The 12617-nt window shown below is 46.6% G+C and overlaps 1 protein-coding gene across 6 annotated transcripts; it reads right to left on the bottom strand.

Annotated features, from left to right (window-relative positions):
- Positions 1–499: 499 nt before the first annotated feature.
- On the bottom strand, positions 500–11773 carry CCNL2 (cyclin L2). 6 transcript variants are annotated; one of them, XM_071449252.1, is made up of 11 exons: positions 11447–11765; positions 10585–10659; positions 10198–10307; positions 9830–9950; positions 8644–8708; positions 5749–5848; positions 5555–5659; positions 5209–5350; positions 4401–4518; positions 4226–4318; positions 500–2888 (listed from the first exon to the last, which is right to left on the bottom strand). In XM_071449252.1, exons 1-11 carry the CDS (start codon positions 11720–11722, stop codon positions 2501–2503), a joined length of 1593 nt encoding a protein of 530 aa, XP_071305353.1. In that variant the 5' UTR covers positions 11723–11765; the 3' UTR covers positions 500–2500. The 6 variants fall into 6 exon arrangements, 3 of the variants coding, with proteins under 3 accessions (XP_071305353.1, XP_071305354.1, XP_071305355.1); XM_071449253.1 differs by lacking the exons at positions 8644–8708; positions 9830–9950; positions 10198–10307; positions 10585–10659; positions 11447–11765 and adding an exon at positions 7802–7915; XR_011682667.1 differs by lacking the exons at positions 500–2888; positions 4226–4318; positions 4401–4518; positions 5209–5350; positions 5555–5659 and adding an exon at positions 7802–7915 and having other exon boundaries at positions 11447–11773.
- Between the last annotated feature and the right edge of the window lie 844 nt (positions 11774–12617).

Raw genomic sequence — 12617 nt, 5'->3', positions numbered from 1 at the left:
GAGATGTTCAGCCACCCCAAATTTTACCCTCCAATGTCCCAGCAAACGAAGCACTGATGTTCAGCTACCCCAACATTTTCAGCCCCCAGTCCCAGCAAACCCATCCCAACATTTTTACCCCCAATGTCCCAGCAAACCCACCCCAGATGTTCAGCCACCCCAACATTTTCAGCCCCCAAAAAGAGGCCCAAAGCCCAAGGGATGGGATTCTCCTCAAGCCCAGCTCTTCCTCCTTATCCAGGTGAGCAAACACAGCTCAGGAATCTCAGCTGGGACCTGCCAGCTACTCCAGAAGTCACAGAAATGCACTTCCCACCTCAAATCTTTGTTGATTGGGTGATTCTGTGTTTGGTGCCCAAAATTCCTGCCTTTAAGGGAATGGGGATTGAATTCCCAGTCTTGAATCTATTACAGTTTAAAAATCTTCTTCATTTTGCAGCAATTTCTTTCCTTATGAGTAGGCACAAGTGGTGTAGCTCATAAGAAACTCGAGTGAATGTAATAGAAAATCAAATACTTTAATGAAATTAGGGAGCATAAGAGTAACAGCTCAGATATACCACTAGAACTGATACTACTGGGCTGTGGGGCTCTGCTAATTGGGTTTTTAATTGCTCTGTTCATCAAGCATGCAGACTGACAAACTACCAATTCTTCAGAGTGTCAAAGATCCTGAGTCAAGAATTTTCAACCACTTCAAATGGATATATAGGAAATGTCTTCTGAGCTGGTGGCCTGCACACAGCATTGCACAGATAAAAATATTCTACTCTCAATGCACAGAGCTAAATACTTTCACATTTATCAGAATTTTCTACACAAGTCTTTTTTTTTTTTTGGATAGAATTCAAGTTTTTTGAATTTTTCTGTATGTATCTTCACCTGTATTAAACAAATGCTTATTTACATTGTGGGTAAAGTGTAAAGGCTAGGAAGGCCATTTTCCCATACTGGAACACTGCAAAATATATATATATATACACAGAGAACCTAATATAGGCAACAGGACTAAAAAACAAAAAAAAATCACCTCCCACCTGTACAACATCACCGAGCCAGCATGAAAAGAGGGCATTGGTAGCACCAAACCACTCCTGGGGGGCTGAGGAGCTTTCCAGCCCCACAGGGAAGAGCTGCTGGGCACAGCATTCCAAGGATGGGCAGTCTGCAGGGCCAGGCACTGCCCTGGGGATGGGAATCCTGAGGAGCAGCACAGGAGCTCCCTGGGAGGGTGACAGTGGCACTGATGACATCATCTGTCAATTTTTGCTTTGGATTCAGGGATGAGCACAAACTGCTGGCTCAGGAGCCAGATTAACCCTGCACAAGCCATGGGGAGTGAGCTCTGCTGGCAGAGGGAATTAGCCCTGGTTCACCAGTGGTGCCAGAGGCAATTCCCAAGGGAAGCAGCTCCATCTCACCAACTGTGCCTGGCTGCTGGAGGAAATCCCTCAGCAAACAGCCCTGGTGGCCATTCCCTTGGGAAGCAGCCCTGGTGGGCATTCCCTTGGGAAGCAGCCCCCAGCTCTGTGCCCGGGTGCCAGAGGGAATTCCCTCAGGAAGCACCCCAGCTCACCAGAGGGAATTCCCTCAGGAACCACCCCAGCTCACCAGAGGGAATTCCCTCTGGGAATTCCAGGAAGCAGCCCTGGCTCACCAGGAGGAACTCCTTTGGGAAGTAGCCCCTGGGGCTCACCAGCAGGAATTCCCTCAGGAAGCGGCCCTGGGCAGGAATCCTCTTGGGAAGCAGCCCTAGCAGGGCTCACCAGTGAGAATCCCCCCAGAGCAGCCCCAGCAGGACCCACCAGTGAGAATCCCCCCGGGAGCAGCAGCGGGGCTCAACGGCTGTGCCCGGGCTGCTCACTCTCTGTCTGTCTGTCTCTCACTGGCTGTGCCCAGGCTGCTCTCTGTCTGTCACCAGCTGTGCTCAGGCTGCTCTCTGCCTGTCTGTCTGTCTCTCACCGGCTGTGCCTGGGCTGCTCTCTCTGCCTGTCTCTCACCAGCTGTGCCCAGGCTGCTCTCTCTGTCCATCTCTCTCTCACCGGCTGTGCCCAGGCTGCTCTCTCTGTCTCTCACCGGCTGTGCCCAGGCTGCTCTCTCTGTCCGTCTGTCTCTCACCGGCTGTGCCCAGGCTGCTCTCTCTGTCTGTCTGTCTCTCACCAGCTGTGCCCAGGCTGCTCTCTCTGTCCGTCTGTCTCTCACCAGCTGTGCCCAGGCTGCTCTCTCTGTCTGTCACCAGCTGTGCCCAGGCTGCTCTCTCTGTCCGTCTGTCTCTCACCAGCTGTGCCCAGGCTGCTCTCTGTCCGTCTGTCTCTCACCAGCTGTGCCCAGGCTGCTCTCTCTGTCCGTCTGTCTCTCACCAGCTGTGCCCAGGCTGCTCTCTGTCTGTCTGTCCGTCTGTCTCTCACCAGCTGTGCCCAGGCTGCTCTCTGTCTGTCTGTCTGTGTGTCTCTCACCGGCTGTGCCCAGGCTGCTCTCTGTCTCTCTGTCTGTGTGTGTCTCACCGGCGGTGCCGGCTGTGCCCGGGGTGCTCCCTGTCCCTCTCCCTGTCCCTGTCCCTGTCGTAGCGGTGCCCTCTCTCGTAGGAGCGGGCTCTCTCGTGCCGGTGGTTGCGGTAGTAGTGTCCCTGTCCCTTCTTCTTGTACTTGCCCGCGTGCTCGGGGCGCTCGCGGGAGCGGCTGCGGGAGCGGGACGAGCTCCGGGAGCGGGACCTGCGGCCCTTGTGCCCCCCCTGGTATTTGCTGTAGTCCTTGGATTTCTTGTAGCCGCGGCCCTTGGAGCCCTTGTAGGCAGAGCCGTGGTTGAGCTGCCGCGGGGGGGAATCGCTGCGGCTCCGCGAGCGGCTCTGGGACTTGGAGCCGCTGGACGTGGAGTAGCTCTCGCTCTTCCTGCAAGGAGAAAACAGAGCAAACGTGGCTTGCTTCCATTTGAACAACTTCAGTCTGGATTTTGCTGCTTTCTGGGATTTTAAGACCTTTCCTCCTCATTTTGAATTGGAAGAACTTCCTTCTGTATTTTGCATTTCAAGAATGTCCTTCCGTATTCTGCTATTCCCTTCAATGTGAAGAATGTCCTTCCTCATTTTGCTGTTTCCTGGAATTTGAAGAACATCCTGCTGTACTTTGAATTTGAAGAATGTCCTTCTATATTTGGAATTTGAAGATCACCCTTCTGCATTTTGAATTTTAAAAACATCCTTCTATATGTGGAACTTTAAAAGCGTCCTTCTAAATTTGGAATTTTAAAAATGCCCTTCAGCATTTTGAATTTTAAGACCACCATTCTGCATTTTGAATTTTAAGAATGCCCTTCTATATTTTGACTTTTCTGTATATATATTTTGAGTTTTAAGACCTTCCTTCTGTATTTTGAATTTTCTGTATATATATTTGGAATTTTAAGACCTTCCTTCTGTATTTTGAATTTTAAGAATGCCCTTCTACATTTTGAATTTTCTGTATATATATATTTTGATTTTTAAGACCTTCCTTCTGTATTTTGAATTTTAAGAATGCCCTTCTATATTTTGAATTTTCTGTATATATATATTTTGATTTTTAAGACCTTCCTTCTGTATTTTGAATTTTAAGAATGCCCTTCTATATTTTGAATTTTCTGTATATATATATTTTGATTTTTAAGACCTTCCTTCTGTATTTTGAATTTTAAGAATGCCCTTCTATATTTTGAATTTTCTGTATATATATTTTGAATTTTAAGATCTTCCTTCTGTACTTTGAATTTTAAGACCGCCCTTCTACATTTTGAATTTTAAGACCATCCTTCTGCATTTTGCTGTTCTCCCATGAGAACTCATCTTGTGTCCTGAACTTCCACCTGGCTCCAGTAAAAATGCTGATTTTCAGGAACTCCAGTTCCAGTGACACTGTGAACAGCCACAGCTGGACTCACTCTGGAGTTCCAGCAGCAGCAAACACTGCTGGGTCCCCTCAGCCTCCTGGTGATGGATTATCACAGCTGGCACTGGGAAATCAGACTGGAGGCACTGGGAGCACACCCTACAGGATCCCCTCAGCCTCCTGGTGATGGATTATCAAAGCTGGCACTGGGAAATCAGACTGGAGGCACTGGGAGCACACCCGACAGGATCCCCTCAGCCTCCTGGTGATGGATTATCAAAGCTGGCACTGGGAGCACACCCTACAGGATCCCCTCAGCCTGTTGGTGATGGATTATCACAGCTGGCACTGGGAGCACACCCTACCTGTGCTTGGGGGATGCAGACCTCGATGGGGACCTTGAGTAACTCTGATCTCTGCTTCCACTTCGACTCCTGCTCTCTCTTCCTTTCTGGACACTGCCAGACACAAAGAACACTCAGTTATTTTGTTTTAAAGACTCATGGGATAAAAATCAGCTGTTTCCTTATCAAACCTTACCCATTGACTGGGCTGTTGGAGCTGGTTCTCTTGGCTCCCTCTGTTTTCCTTTTGGCATTCTTCATGGCCTGCACAGGTAGGGGTGAGGGTTTATTTCCTTTCACCTCTTTTGGAGACTCTGCAAGAAGAAGCCTTTGTCACCTCTTTGGGAAGTACCTGCAAGGACTTGAGGCTCCTCTCAGCCCAAGTCTGCACCAGGCAGAGCTCACAGCTGGGCTCTGCACACACAGCCACCCACAAGCAGATCTCAACAAGTTCACAGAGAGCAGAAACTCACTGAAACATTTCTGCCAAAGGACTGAAGTCACTGCAAGAAAAGGCAGAAAACCACCCTCCTTTCCTTGCCAATTATTCAGCATGGTTTGAAAGGTAAACTGGGGAAGAAGATGGTGAACGTTTTCTTCTAGGTGAGACTGCACCAGACTGGAAACTTTAACCAACAAATTCCTCACCCAACATCCCAAAATGTTACCCCTGCCAGAGCACCTCTGCTTCAATATTGCATCAACACAACATGCCAGGGGCAAGGATTTGAGTTGATTGCCAAATCCACATAAAAACAAGCCCCTGGCCTGTATGGGTTTAAACTAGTCTTAATTTCAGACTAATTTGATTTTAGCTTTTATCTGATTCAAGAAATCACAAAGCTACACTGCTATTCAAACCCTGCCAGATGAGTGGTGTTAGGAGCCATCTTACAAAAATCCCCAACAAACTCCAAACCACACTTGTAAAAGCTCCCCAAAAGGGTAAATATACATGAAAGATGTGAAGAAGAGTTAGTAAAAATGAGTTATCCACTATTTACCATTTTTTGGGATAGGGGAAAATCCCGATGTGTTATCCAAGCTCGGAACTCCCTCAGGTACCAGACCTTTAGCTTGTGCTTTTGCCTCTTCAATAGCCAATTTCTTCTTTTCTATTTTACTTTCCAGATCAGATAAATCCACCTGTGAACACAGGAGCACTGCTTGTGAGAGCTGAATTTCTTGCTTACCCACTCCCAGGGAGGGGAATGAGAATCCAAAGAGTCCCAGGCAGTGACTGCTCTTTGTTCACTTCCAGCTGTGGTTTTAAAAGAGCTCAAAATTTCCCAACTCCTGCTCTGAGCTGCAGCCTTCACTGAGGGCTCCCAACATGAAAAAGAACCAAACCTTTTTCCTCGTGTAGAGCTGCAAGATTTTTAAGCAGATTTCTTGAATTTCTTCCTCTGTTGCTCCAAACAGTAAAAACCAATGCGGGCGATTTGGAAGAGGGATCTGAAAGGGAGACACAGACAAAGCTCAGATTTCTCCTCCTGTTAAAAAGACTTGAAAAAAAACCCCAAATCCATGGAAGTGTGGCTCACCTCCAGTGTCCTGGCTGCCAGGTAAATGCAGGCACAGGCAATGCTCTCTGGCTGGAACCTCACAAACACATCAGTTCTCAGGCTGTCGTTCATGTAGTTCCTGAAAAACAGGAGAGCAGGAGGTTGCAAAGCACTGCAAAGCTCCTTGGGGCTCTGTTTTTGGGTTTTTTTGACTTGGTTTTACTTCTACAAGGGCTATTTCTTTCTGCATTCAGTTACTAGACTTCAACATTATATTCCTGTAAATCTAAAGAGAAGCTGAATGATTTTACTACAAGGAAAAAATCAAAGAAATAACTAAAATTAAATCCCTCAAGGGGAGGGATGTGTGACAGAAACAAAGTCTGACTGCTGAAAATTCAGTGGTGAGAAGAGAACCAATTTTAACTTCACTTTTGCTGCTGGATCTCTACTGGCCTGCTCTCATGCAATAAACAAGTTCTTTTCACCAAGACAACATTCAGTGTGCTCAGAAATACTCAGATACAGAATTTTAGGTTCACATGTCCCCCTGCAATAGGGCAGAACCAGGTGTGTGGTAAAAGCTGCAGCTCCTGGAGCAGTTCTCCCATGAAATCCAGTCCTCTTCAGCACAGCTCAACTCCCAGGGGGGTTTAAGGGTCCATTTCCATCCAGAGCTGAATTCTTTTTGATGCAAAAAGTCAGCCATAGGAGAAATCAGGGTGTTTGGGAAGATCAGTTCAGGAGAACAGTCAGAATTCAGGCAGATCTCCTCTTTGGCACATGAAATAAGGTTTCCAAATTGTCCCATTTCAGTAAGGTTGCTTAAAATGAATATTCACAGAATGAGAAAACTGTAAAATATTGCACATATTCCAGTCAGTACAATTAAGCATTATTTGTTGTTAAATCTTAAATACACAAAGTCAATTCCTGTGAATCTGTCAGCTGATGTGCTTTAGAAGATCTAGACTTGAGAGCACATATGTCAATAAAATATCAGATGAGAAAAACTAAAACCAGACATCATAAAAGTCCTTAAAATAATACTTTAAATAATAATTAACCATGTGGGTACCCAGCATACAAGGATTCACTGACCCCCAAGGTATCCAAAGCAGAGACCACAGGCACCTGCAAGGTTTACAAGGACAGAGAGGAGGGATTGGAATCCCAGGAGTTTCCAACTCCCACTTGTCCTCAATTCTTCTTTACACAAACAGCAACTGCTGCCCCAAAAAAGCAACACTGGCCATCAGCTCATCTTTGGGGGAGAAAGGAACTCCTAAATTTGCTGCTGTCCCACTACAAAGAGAGCACAAACCTTTTGGCCAAAGGAATTCTAAAGGCAAGGTTGACTTTGAACATCTGGAAGCTACAAAGCTTTTTTATTTCTGACTTGCCAAATTGAGAACCACACCAGCTTCCAAGTTTGGCCTCTGCACATCTTCCCTGTGGGCCCAGTCAGACACAGGAGGAAATGAATCCTTGTCACAATAGCTTAAGAAAAAGGTCATGTTGGAAAAATGCACATTTCAAAAACCAATGACACTGGATACCCAGCAGTTTCTGGGTACTGGAAGCACCAAACACGAGCACACAGATGTGTTATTGTAACACCTGACCCCTCTCCCAGCTGGGGTCATTCCCTCCCTGCCCCTCCCCTCCCCTCCTTCCACAACCAGCACATTCCTGGCAGTCCAAAATCCCATTCCACTGCTCCATGCAATGCTTCTGGGAAGTGTCTCTAAATATCACATTTTGTCTCCAAGCTTCACACACGTACTGGTTTTTTCATTTAAACATTTGAGATAATTGTATCTTTCAAACTATTCATTTTTTTTGTTGTAAATTCATCCCTTTTAAAGCTTTAAACCCCACCTTAATTCACTTTATCATATAAGCAACACACCACATTTATAACAGTTAAAGAGAAATAGAACATTAAAAAAAAAAAATTCATTCAGAACTTCAACGCTCAGGTTATCAAATATACAAACAATCAAAAAATGCAGAGTAAAAATAAAAAAAAAATAAAAATAGAAGCACAAGAAGCAGTTGGCCAGTTACTCTACTATCATGTATATACCACCTGTCTAGAGCCAGCCTTCTCTTTGGAGAGCTTTGGGTTGACTGAAGACGGCAGCTATCCCTGCACCATGGGCAGCAGAGGAGAAGTCTTAGTCACTTACCCTCAGAGGCTACCCTTTGATCAAAAGAGTACAGAAAAGAAAAGTCAAAACTGGTTCTCTACACACAGCTCACAGTACCAGACAGTTCAGTCAGCAGAAATATGGTCTTTGGATTCACTAAAGGTGGTTTTTTGTTGGTTTTTTTTTTTTATTGTTAAAAAAGTATTATTTGGTAAAGTTTAAGACGTGGAATTTTACAGAAGCTTCCCACCCCCGAGTAAATATTTATTAAATGAGAGCAATAAGGCAGAGAACATTTCTAGGCAAATATGAATCCAGGCTATGCATCTATCCACTCTTAGAAGCTGACATCCTGCTTTATCCACATAGATAACAGAAATTTATCTGTGCTGAGCTTTAGATACACCTGAAATCAAACTCAGGCCCTGGGAAAAGCCATTTCCCAGCACTGGGAACAAACTCGAATTACACCCAAGTTTTCCCTGAAGAAAACCCCCAAGGGAACAACTCTAAACCCACCCAAGCTTTTCCCTTCAGTTGGAAAGTGAGAGCAGAGAGGAGGGAAGTGAGGAGTCAGGGTGGAAAGCTACCTTACCATTAAAACACTGCCTCGAACTTAAGAGGCCGCTCAACTTTTGGGAAGTACTTTGGGGCACACCAAGGACAGTGGAGCTGTCTGGGGTGGCCCCAAGCACTGCTGAGCAATCCTGCCCAGTGCCTCAAGTGACATATTTCTGCTACTGCCCCTTCTGGTCTCTTAGAACAAAGAAAATCAACTTACCATGAGGTCTGGACCAGGTGTTGGTTACGTTCACATTCTAATACCTGAAGGTACATAACGATTATCTGGAAGATATGGGTCATTGAGTTATTAACCAGCATCTGGAGAGCCACCTGCTTACTTCAGAGGGACATCCATGAGGCATCTGTGATCCTCTTTCAAGGCCTAAAACACTCCACATCAAGTGTTTGCACCATCCCCAGTGTTTATCCACACCAGCTCTGACCTTCTGAGCCCTTCTGTCCTGCTACTCAGCCAGGCCTTGGCTCCACCTGGGTTTGGTTTAGGGATTTTGTGGATGGATTTTCATTGAGGGATTTTGTGGATGGATTTTGTGCTCCTACAAGCCTCACAAAGCCTTGTTTTAGCTGCAGCCTGGTGCAATCAGCAGTGAGGGAAGTTGGCAGTGCTTGCAGAGAACAGATCTAATACTGTGCCAGGGTTTGTTCAGCTCTGAGGGGTTTTCCTCAAGTTTGGAAGGAAAACAAGGCTGCAGAGAGGAAGGATAATGGCAGAATTCACCCCAAAAAACAAACTACAGCTGCCCTCTGGGGTGGGTGACAAAAGGAAATTCTGAATGTCAAGAAGCTCAAAAAGGCAGCTCTGAACAGGAGTTTTTTAAGAGGAGAAAAGAGCAAGAGCCCGAATTGTGCTGGCACAGAAATACAAGTTCTTTTACCACTTCAGGCACAATTTAAACATTTGAGGCAATTGTATCTTTCAAGTATCATCCACTCTGACACTTGTTACTTCTCTATTGAGCCTTGCCTCAGTTCTAGCCAAGCCTGAGCGTGGTTTTAACACACTCCAAAGTGGCTCCCAGATCTTTAATACCTCAGCACGTTCCCAGCAGGAGTGACCACGACAAGCCCAGGCCTCCAAATTCCTCCCTGCTTGGGGGAATCTAAATTGAGGTGATGTTTTCTACCACCACAGCTACCTACTGATCCAATCTGCCTTCCAGGAATAATGAGCACCTGCATCCACCTCGCCGTCACTCAGCAGTGATACGAGACCAATTAGTAAGAGTCTCTTAAATGAGAAAGAAAACATCAGGATGGTAAGAAACTAAATCTCACTGAGTTCACTGATCATCATGTGCAGTCCACAGAGCTCCCAGGCAGCCTCCTCAAAGCTTTACAGAACACAAAACCTTGGTTATGGAGTGAATTTATGAAGTACAAACCTTATGAGGGTGCTTCACGTGAACACAAAATCCCAACTCCTTCAACACTCTTCTTTCTGCCTTAATTATCTGATTCTTCAAGTTCACATATTCTTGATCCAATATTAGAGGCACAGGTTTTCTGCAAGACAAGGTCAAACTCACAAGATTATCATCTTAACCCTTAAGAAAACTCAGGTTTGAGTTGTGTAAAAATAATAATAAAAAATCATTATTTAGAACATCAAAACTATTGATGTATTAAAACAGGTCAGCTCACTTCATGAGATCACTCTGAAATTATCCCTGCTTTATGAAACAGGGAATGATGCTGTTGTGAAGTTTAATAATTTAAATACAACACAGATAATTCTGAATTCTCAGCTTACTTTTTCTCCCTCAGGTGTCTGAGGCGATGGAACACATTGATCACGTCCCGAATGCGTCTGGGGGCTTCCTCAATTTTGGATGCCAGATGGACACAGGCCATGGAAACGTGCTGAAAAATGAGCACAAAATAGAATATTTTCTATATTTCATTTCCACTTCAGGAACTGAGCTCATACAACAGCTTAAGGAGGGGGAAAAAACATGGTAAAACAAGAAAATACCAAATATTTGACAAAAATCACTATTAAATAGCTTTGTAAAATCATGTTTCTCTATAACTATAAACTCCAGACTAGTTCCTAACACTGATCACATCTCAGATAACAGCTTGCCAAGAGAGATCAGAAGATAAATATGGCAACAAATGTCATTTAATGCCCTCTTACCTCCATGGAATGCTTCACAAAAGACTTGGTATAAAAGAAACGCTGGAATAGCACCTGTCCTGTAGCCATAGCCACCTAAAAAAAGAGATAATCACAGCAGCCTTGAACAAAATTACCAATTCCAAAGAGAATTTTTAATAGATTTAAGATCTAGAAGATAGGAGGAAGCTTAATGGTATCTAAAGAAAACTAGAATTGCTAAAGTAATCAAGTTGCCCAAAATGTTAGCAATGCCTTAAATACTGCCTACAAGTCAAATGCAGACAGCAAACCCCAACTTTCTTTTATAAAAAATGTGAAAAATATGCTCTAAGTTATTAAATTAATAATGAAAACCAAGAAAAATCCAAGAATCCAATATAATTCAAAGTTATGAAAGTACGTCAGAAAAATATTTGCTTTTTGGGCGTGGAAAGTGAGGAGCACTCTAATCGCGTCATGATTTGCATACATTTGAATATACTAAGGCTCCGTAGCCTGGAAAGTTTTACGCTCAGAGAGCAACGAGGCTCTGTTTGGCCTGAAGTTCTGCGTGGAAACAAAAACCTCGCTGAGGTCACCAGGGCTGCAAAGGAGCCTTAGGAAATCCGCCTTTGCACAATCCCCACGCGGAGGCGGCGGGGGCGGCGCTGACATCACCGGCTTCCGGCAGCCAGCGGCCCGGAACGGCCCGGAACGACCCCCGAGCACCGGGCGGCCCCGAACGAACCCCGCACACCGGGCGGCCCCGCGGCCTGCCCGGCCGGTAACCGCGGGGAGGGCCCGGGGCCTGCCCGGCCGGTAACCGGGAAATCGCACAAAGAAGAGCCCAGCCTAGCCCCTGTTGAGTCTTGGCCCCATCCCTGCCCGCGCCCAGCCCCACCTGCGGCAGCCGCAGCAGGATCCCGGCCGCCTGGATGAGCTCGCAGCCGGTGACGCGCAGCTCGGTCTCGGTGTCGGGGTCTAGGCCGCTGCTCATGGACGGCGTGAAGCGCAGCGTGTGCTCGGGCAGTAGGCAGTTCTCCAGCGTAATCAGCACGCCCGAATACAGCCGGTCACCGATCAGCACCGCGCCAGGACCCGGTACCGGGGCGGGAGCCGCGCCGGCCGCCGGAGGGCCCGCGGGGCCACCGCCCGCTGCTGCCGCCGCCGCCGCCATTTTGTGCCGCCGCCGCCTCGCTGGCTCCGCGCTCCGTCTCCTTCCCCCCCAGCATCCGCCCGACGCTGATTGGCGGAGCGCGGCGGGGCCGCTGCCGCTGATTGGCTGAGGGGCCGTGACGCAGGACGCCGCCCGGGCCGCGCGCGGCGCGGTGACGCAGCGGCCGGGAATCCGGACAGGGCGGGGCCCTCAGGACCCTCAGAGCCGGGGCCGCCCCAGGACGGGCGTTAGGGGCTGGAGCGCAGCGCTCACCGAGTTTAAGATCTTTGTTAACTCCGTTAAACACCACACTATGCGCTCACCGAGTTTAATATCTTTGCTAACTCCCTATAAAACCACACTAAGCGCTCACCGAGTTAAATATCTTTGTTAACTCCCTAAAAATCCACACTATCCACACTTTGTTAACTCCCTAAAACTCCACACGAGTTAAATATATTTGTTAACTCCATAAAAAACTACACAATGTGTGTCCTTAACTTGGGGCCTGCCGAGGTTCGTGTGTGAGGGCCAACATGCCGCTCCCCACCCTGGTTGGGTTTTCCCCGTGCAGCACTAGAATTTCACCAGAAAAATTGTTTCCCTCTGGCAGTTACCAACAAAATGTTGTACCAAAAATATGTTTAATATTAAGTCCTTAACAGAACAGGCTATGTTTGTCCTTCGCCTGAGGATTGTCGAGGTTCATGCCTGAGGGCTGATATCTCCCTCACAGTCTGGGCTGTTTTTTGCTGTGCATTGCCAGAACTCACCACAAAAATTGTTTCTCCACAGCAATTACCAAAAAATTACCTTTATAAGTTCTGATAAAGTTCTTAAAATTACCTTTATAAGTTCTTATGTGTGTCCTTAACACAGGGGCTGTGTGTGAGGGTCAACATCCTGCCCTCCCTCC

The sequence above is a fragment of the Agelaius tricolor genome, unplaced genomic scaffold, assembly GCF_023055355.1.
Source record: "Agelaius tricolor isolate 1412-34295 unplaced genomic scaffold, bAgeTri1.0.p SCAF_28, whole genome shotgun sequence".
Taxonomy (NCBI): Eukaryota; Metazoa; Chordata; class Aves; order Passeriformes; family Icteridae; genus Agelaius; species Agelaius tricolor.
The sequence above is the reverse complement of the archived record's forward strand: the minus strand, read 5'-3'. Positions and strand labels throughout refer to the sequence as shown.

Bases quoted from the DNA above. Each gene is read 5' to 3' on its own strand.
- CCNL2 (XM_071449252.1), bottom strand. From the start codon at position 11,722: ATGGCGGCGGCGGCGGCAGCAGCGGGCGGTGGCCCCGCGGGCCCTCCG. The intron at 5,849-8,643 runs GTAAGTTGATTT...CCTGTTTTTCAG, and splicing joins CACCTGGTCCAGACCTCATG to GAACTACATGAACGACAGCC. The intron at 5,351-5,554 runs GTTTGGTTCTTT...CTGTGTTCACAG, and splicing joins AGCTCTACACGAGGAAAAAG to GTGGATTTATCTGATCTGGA.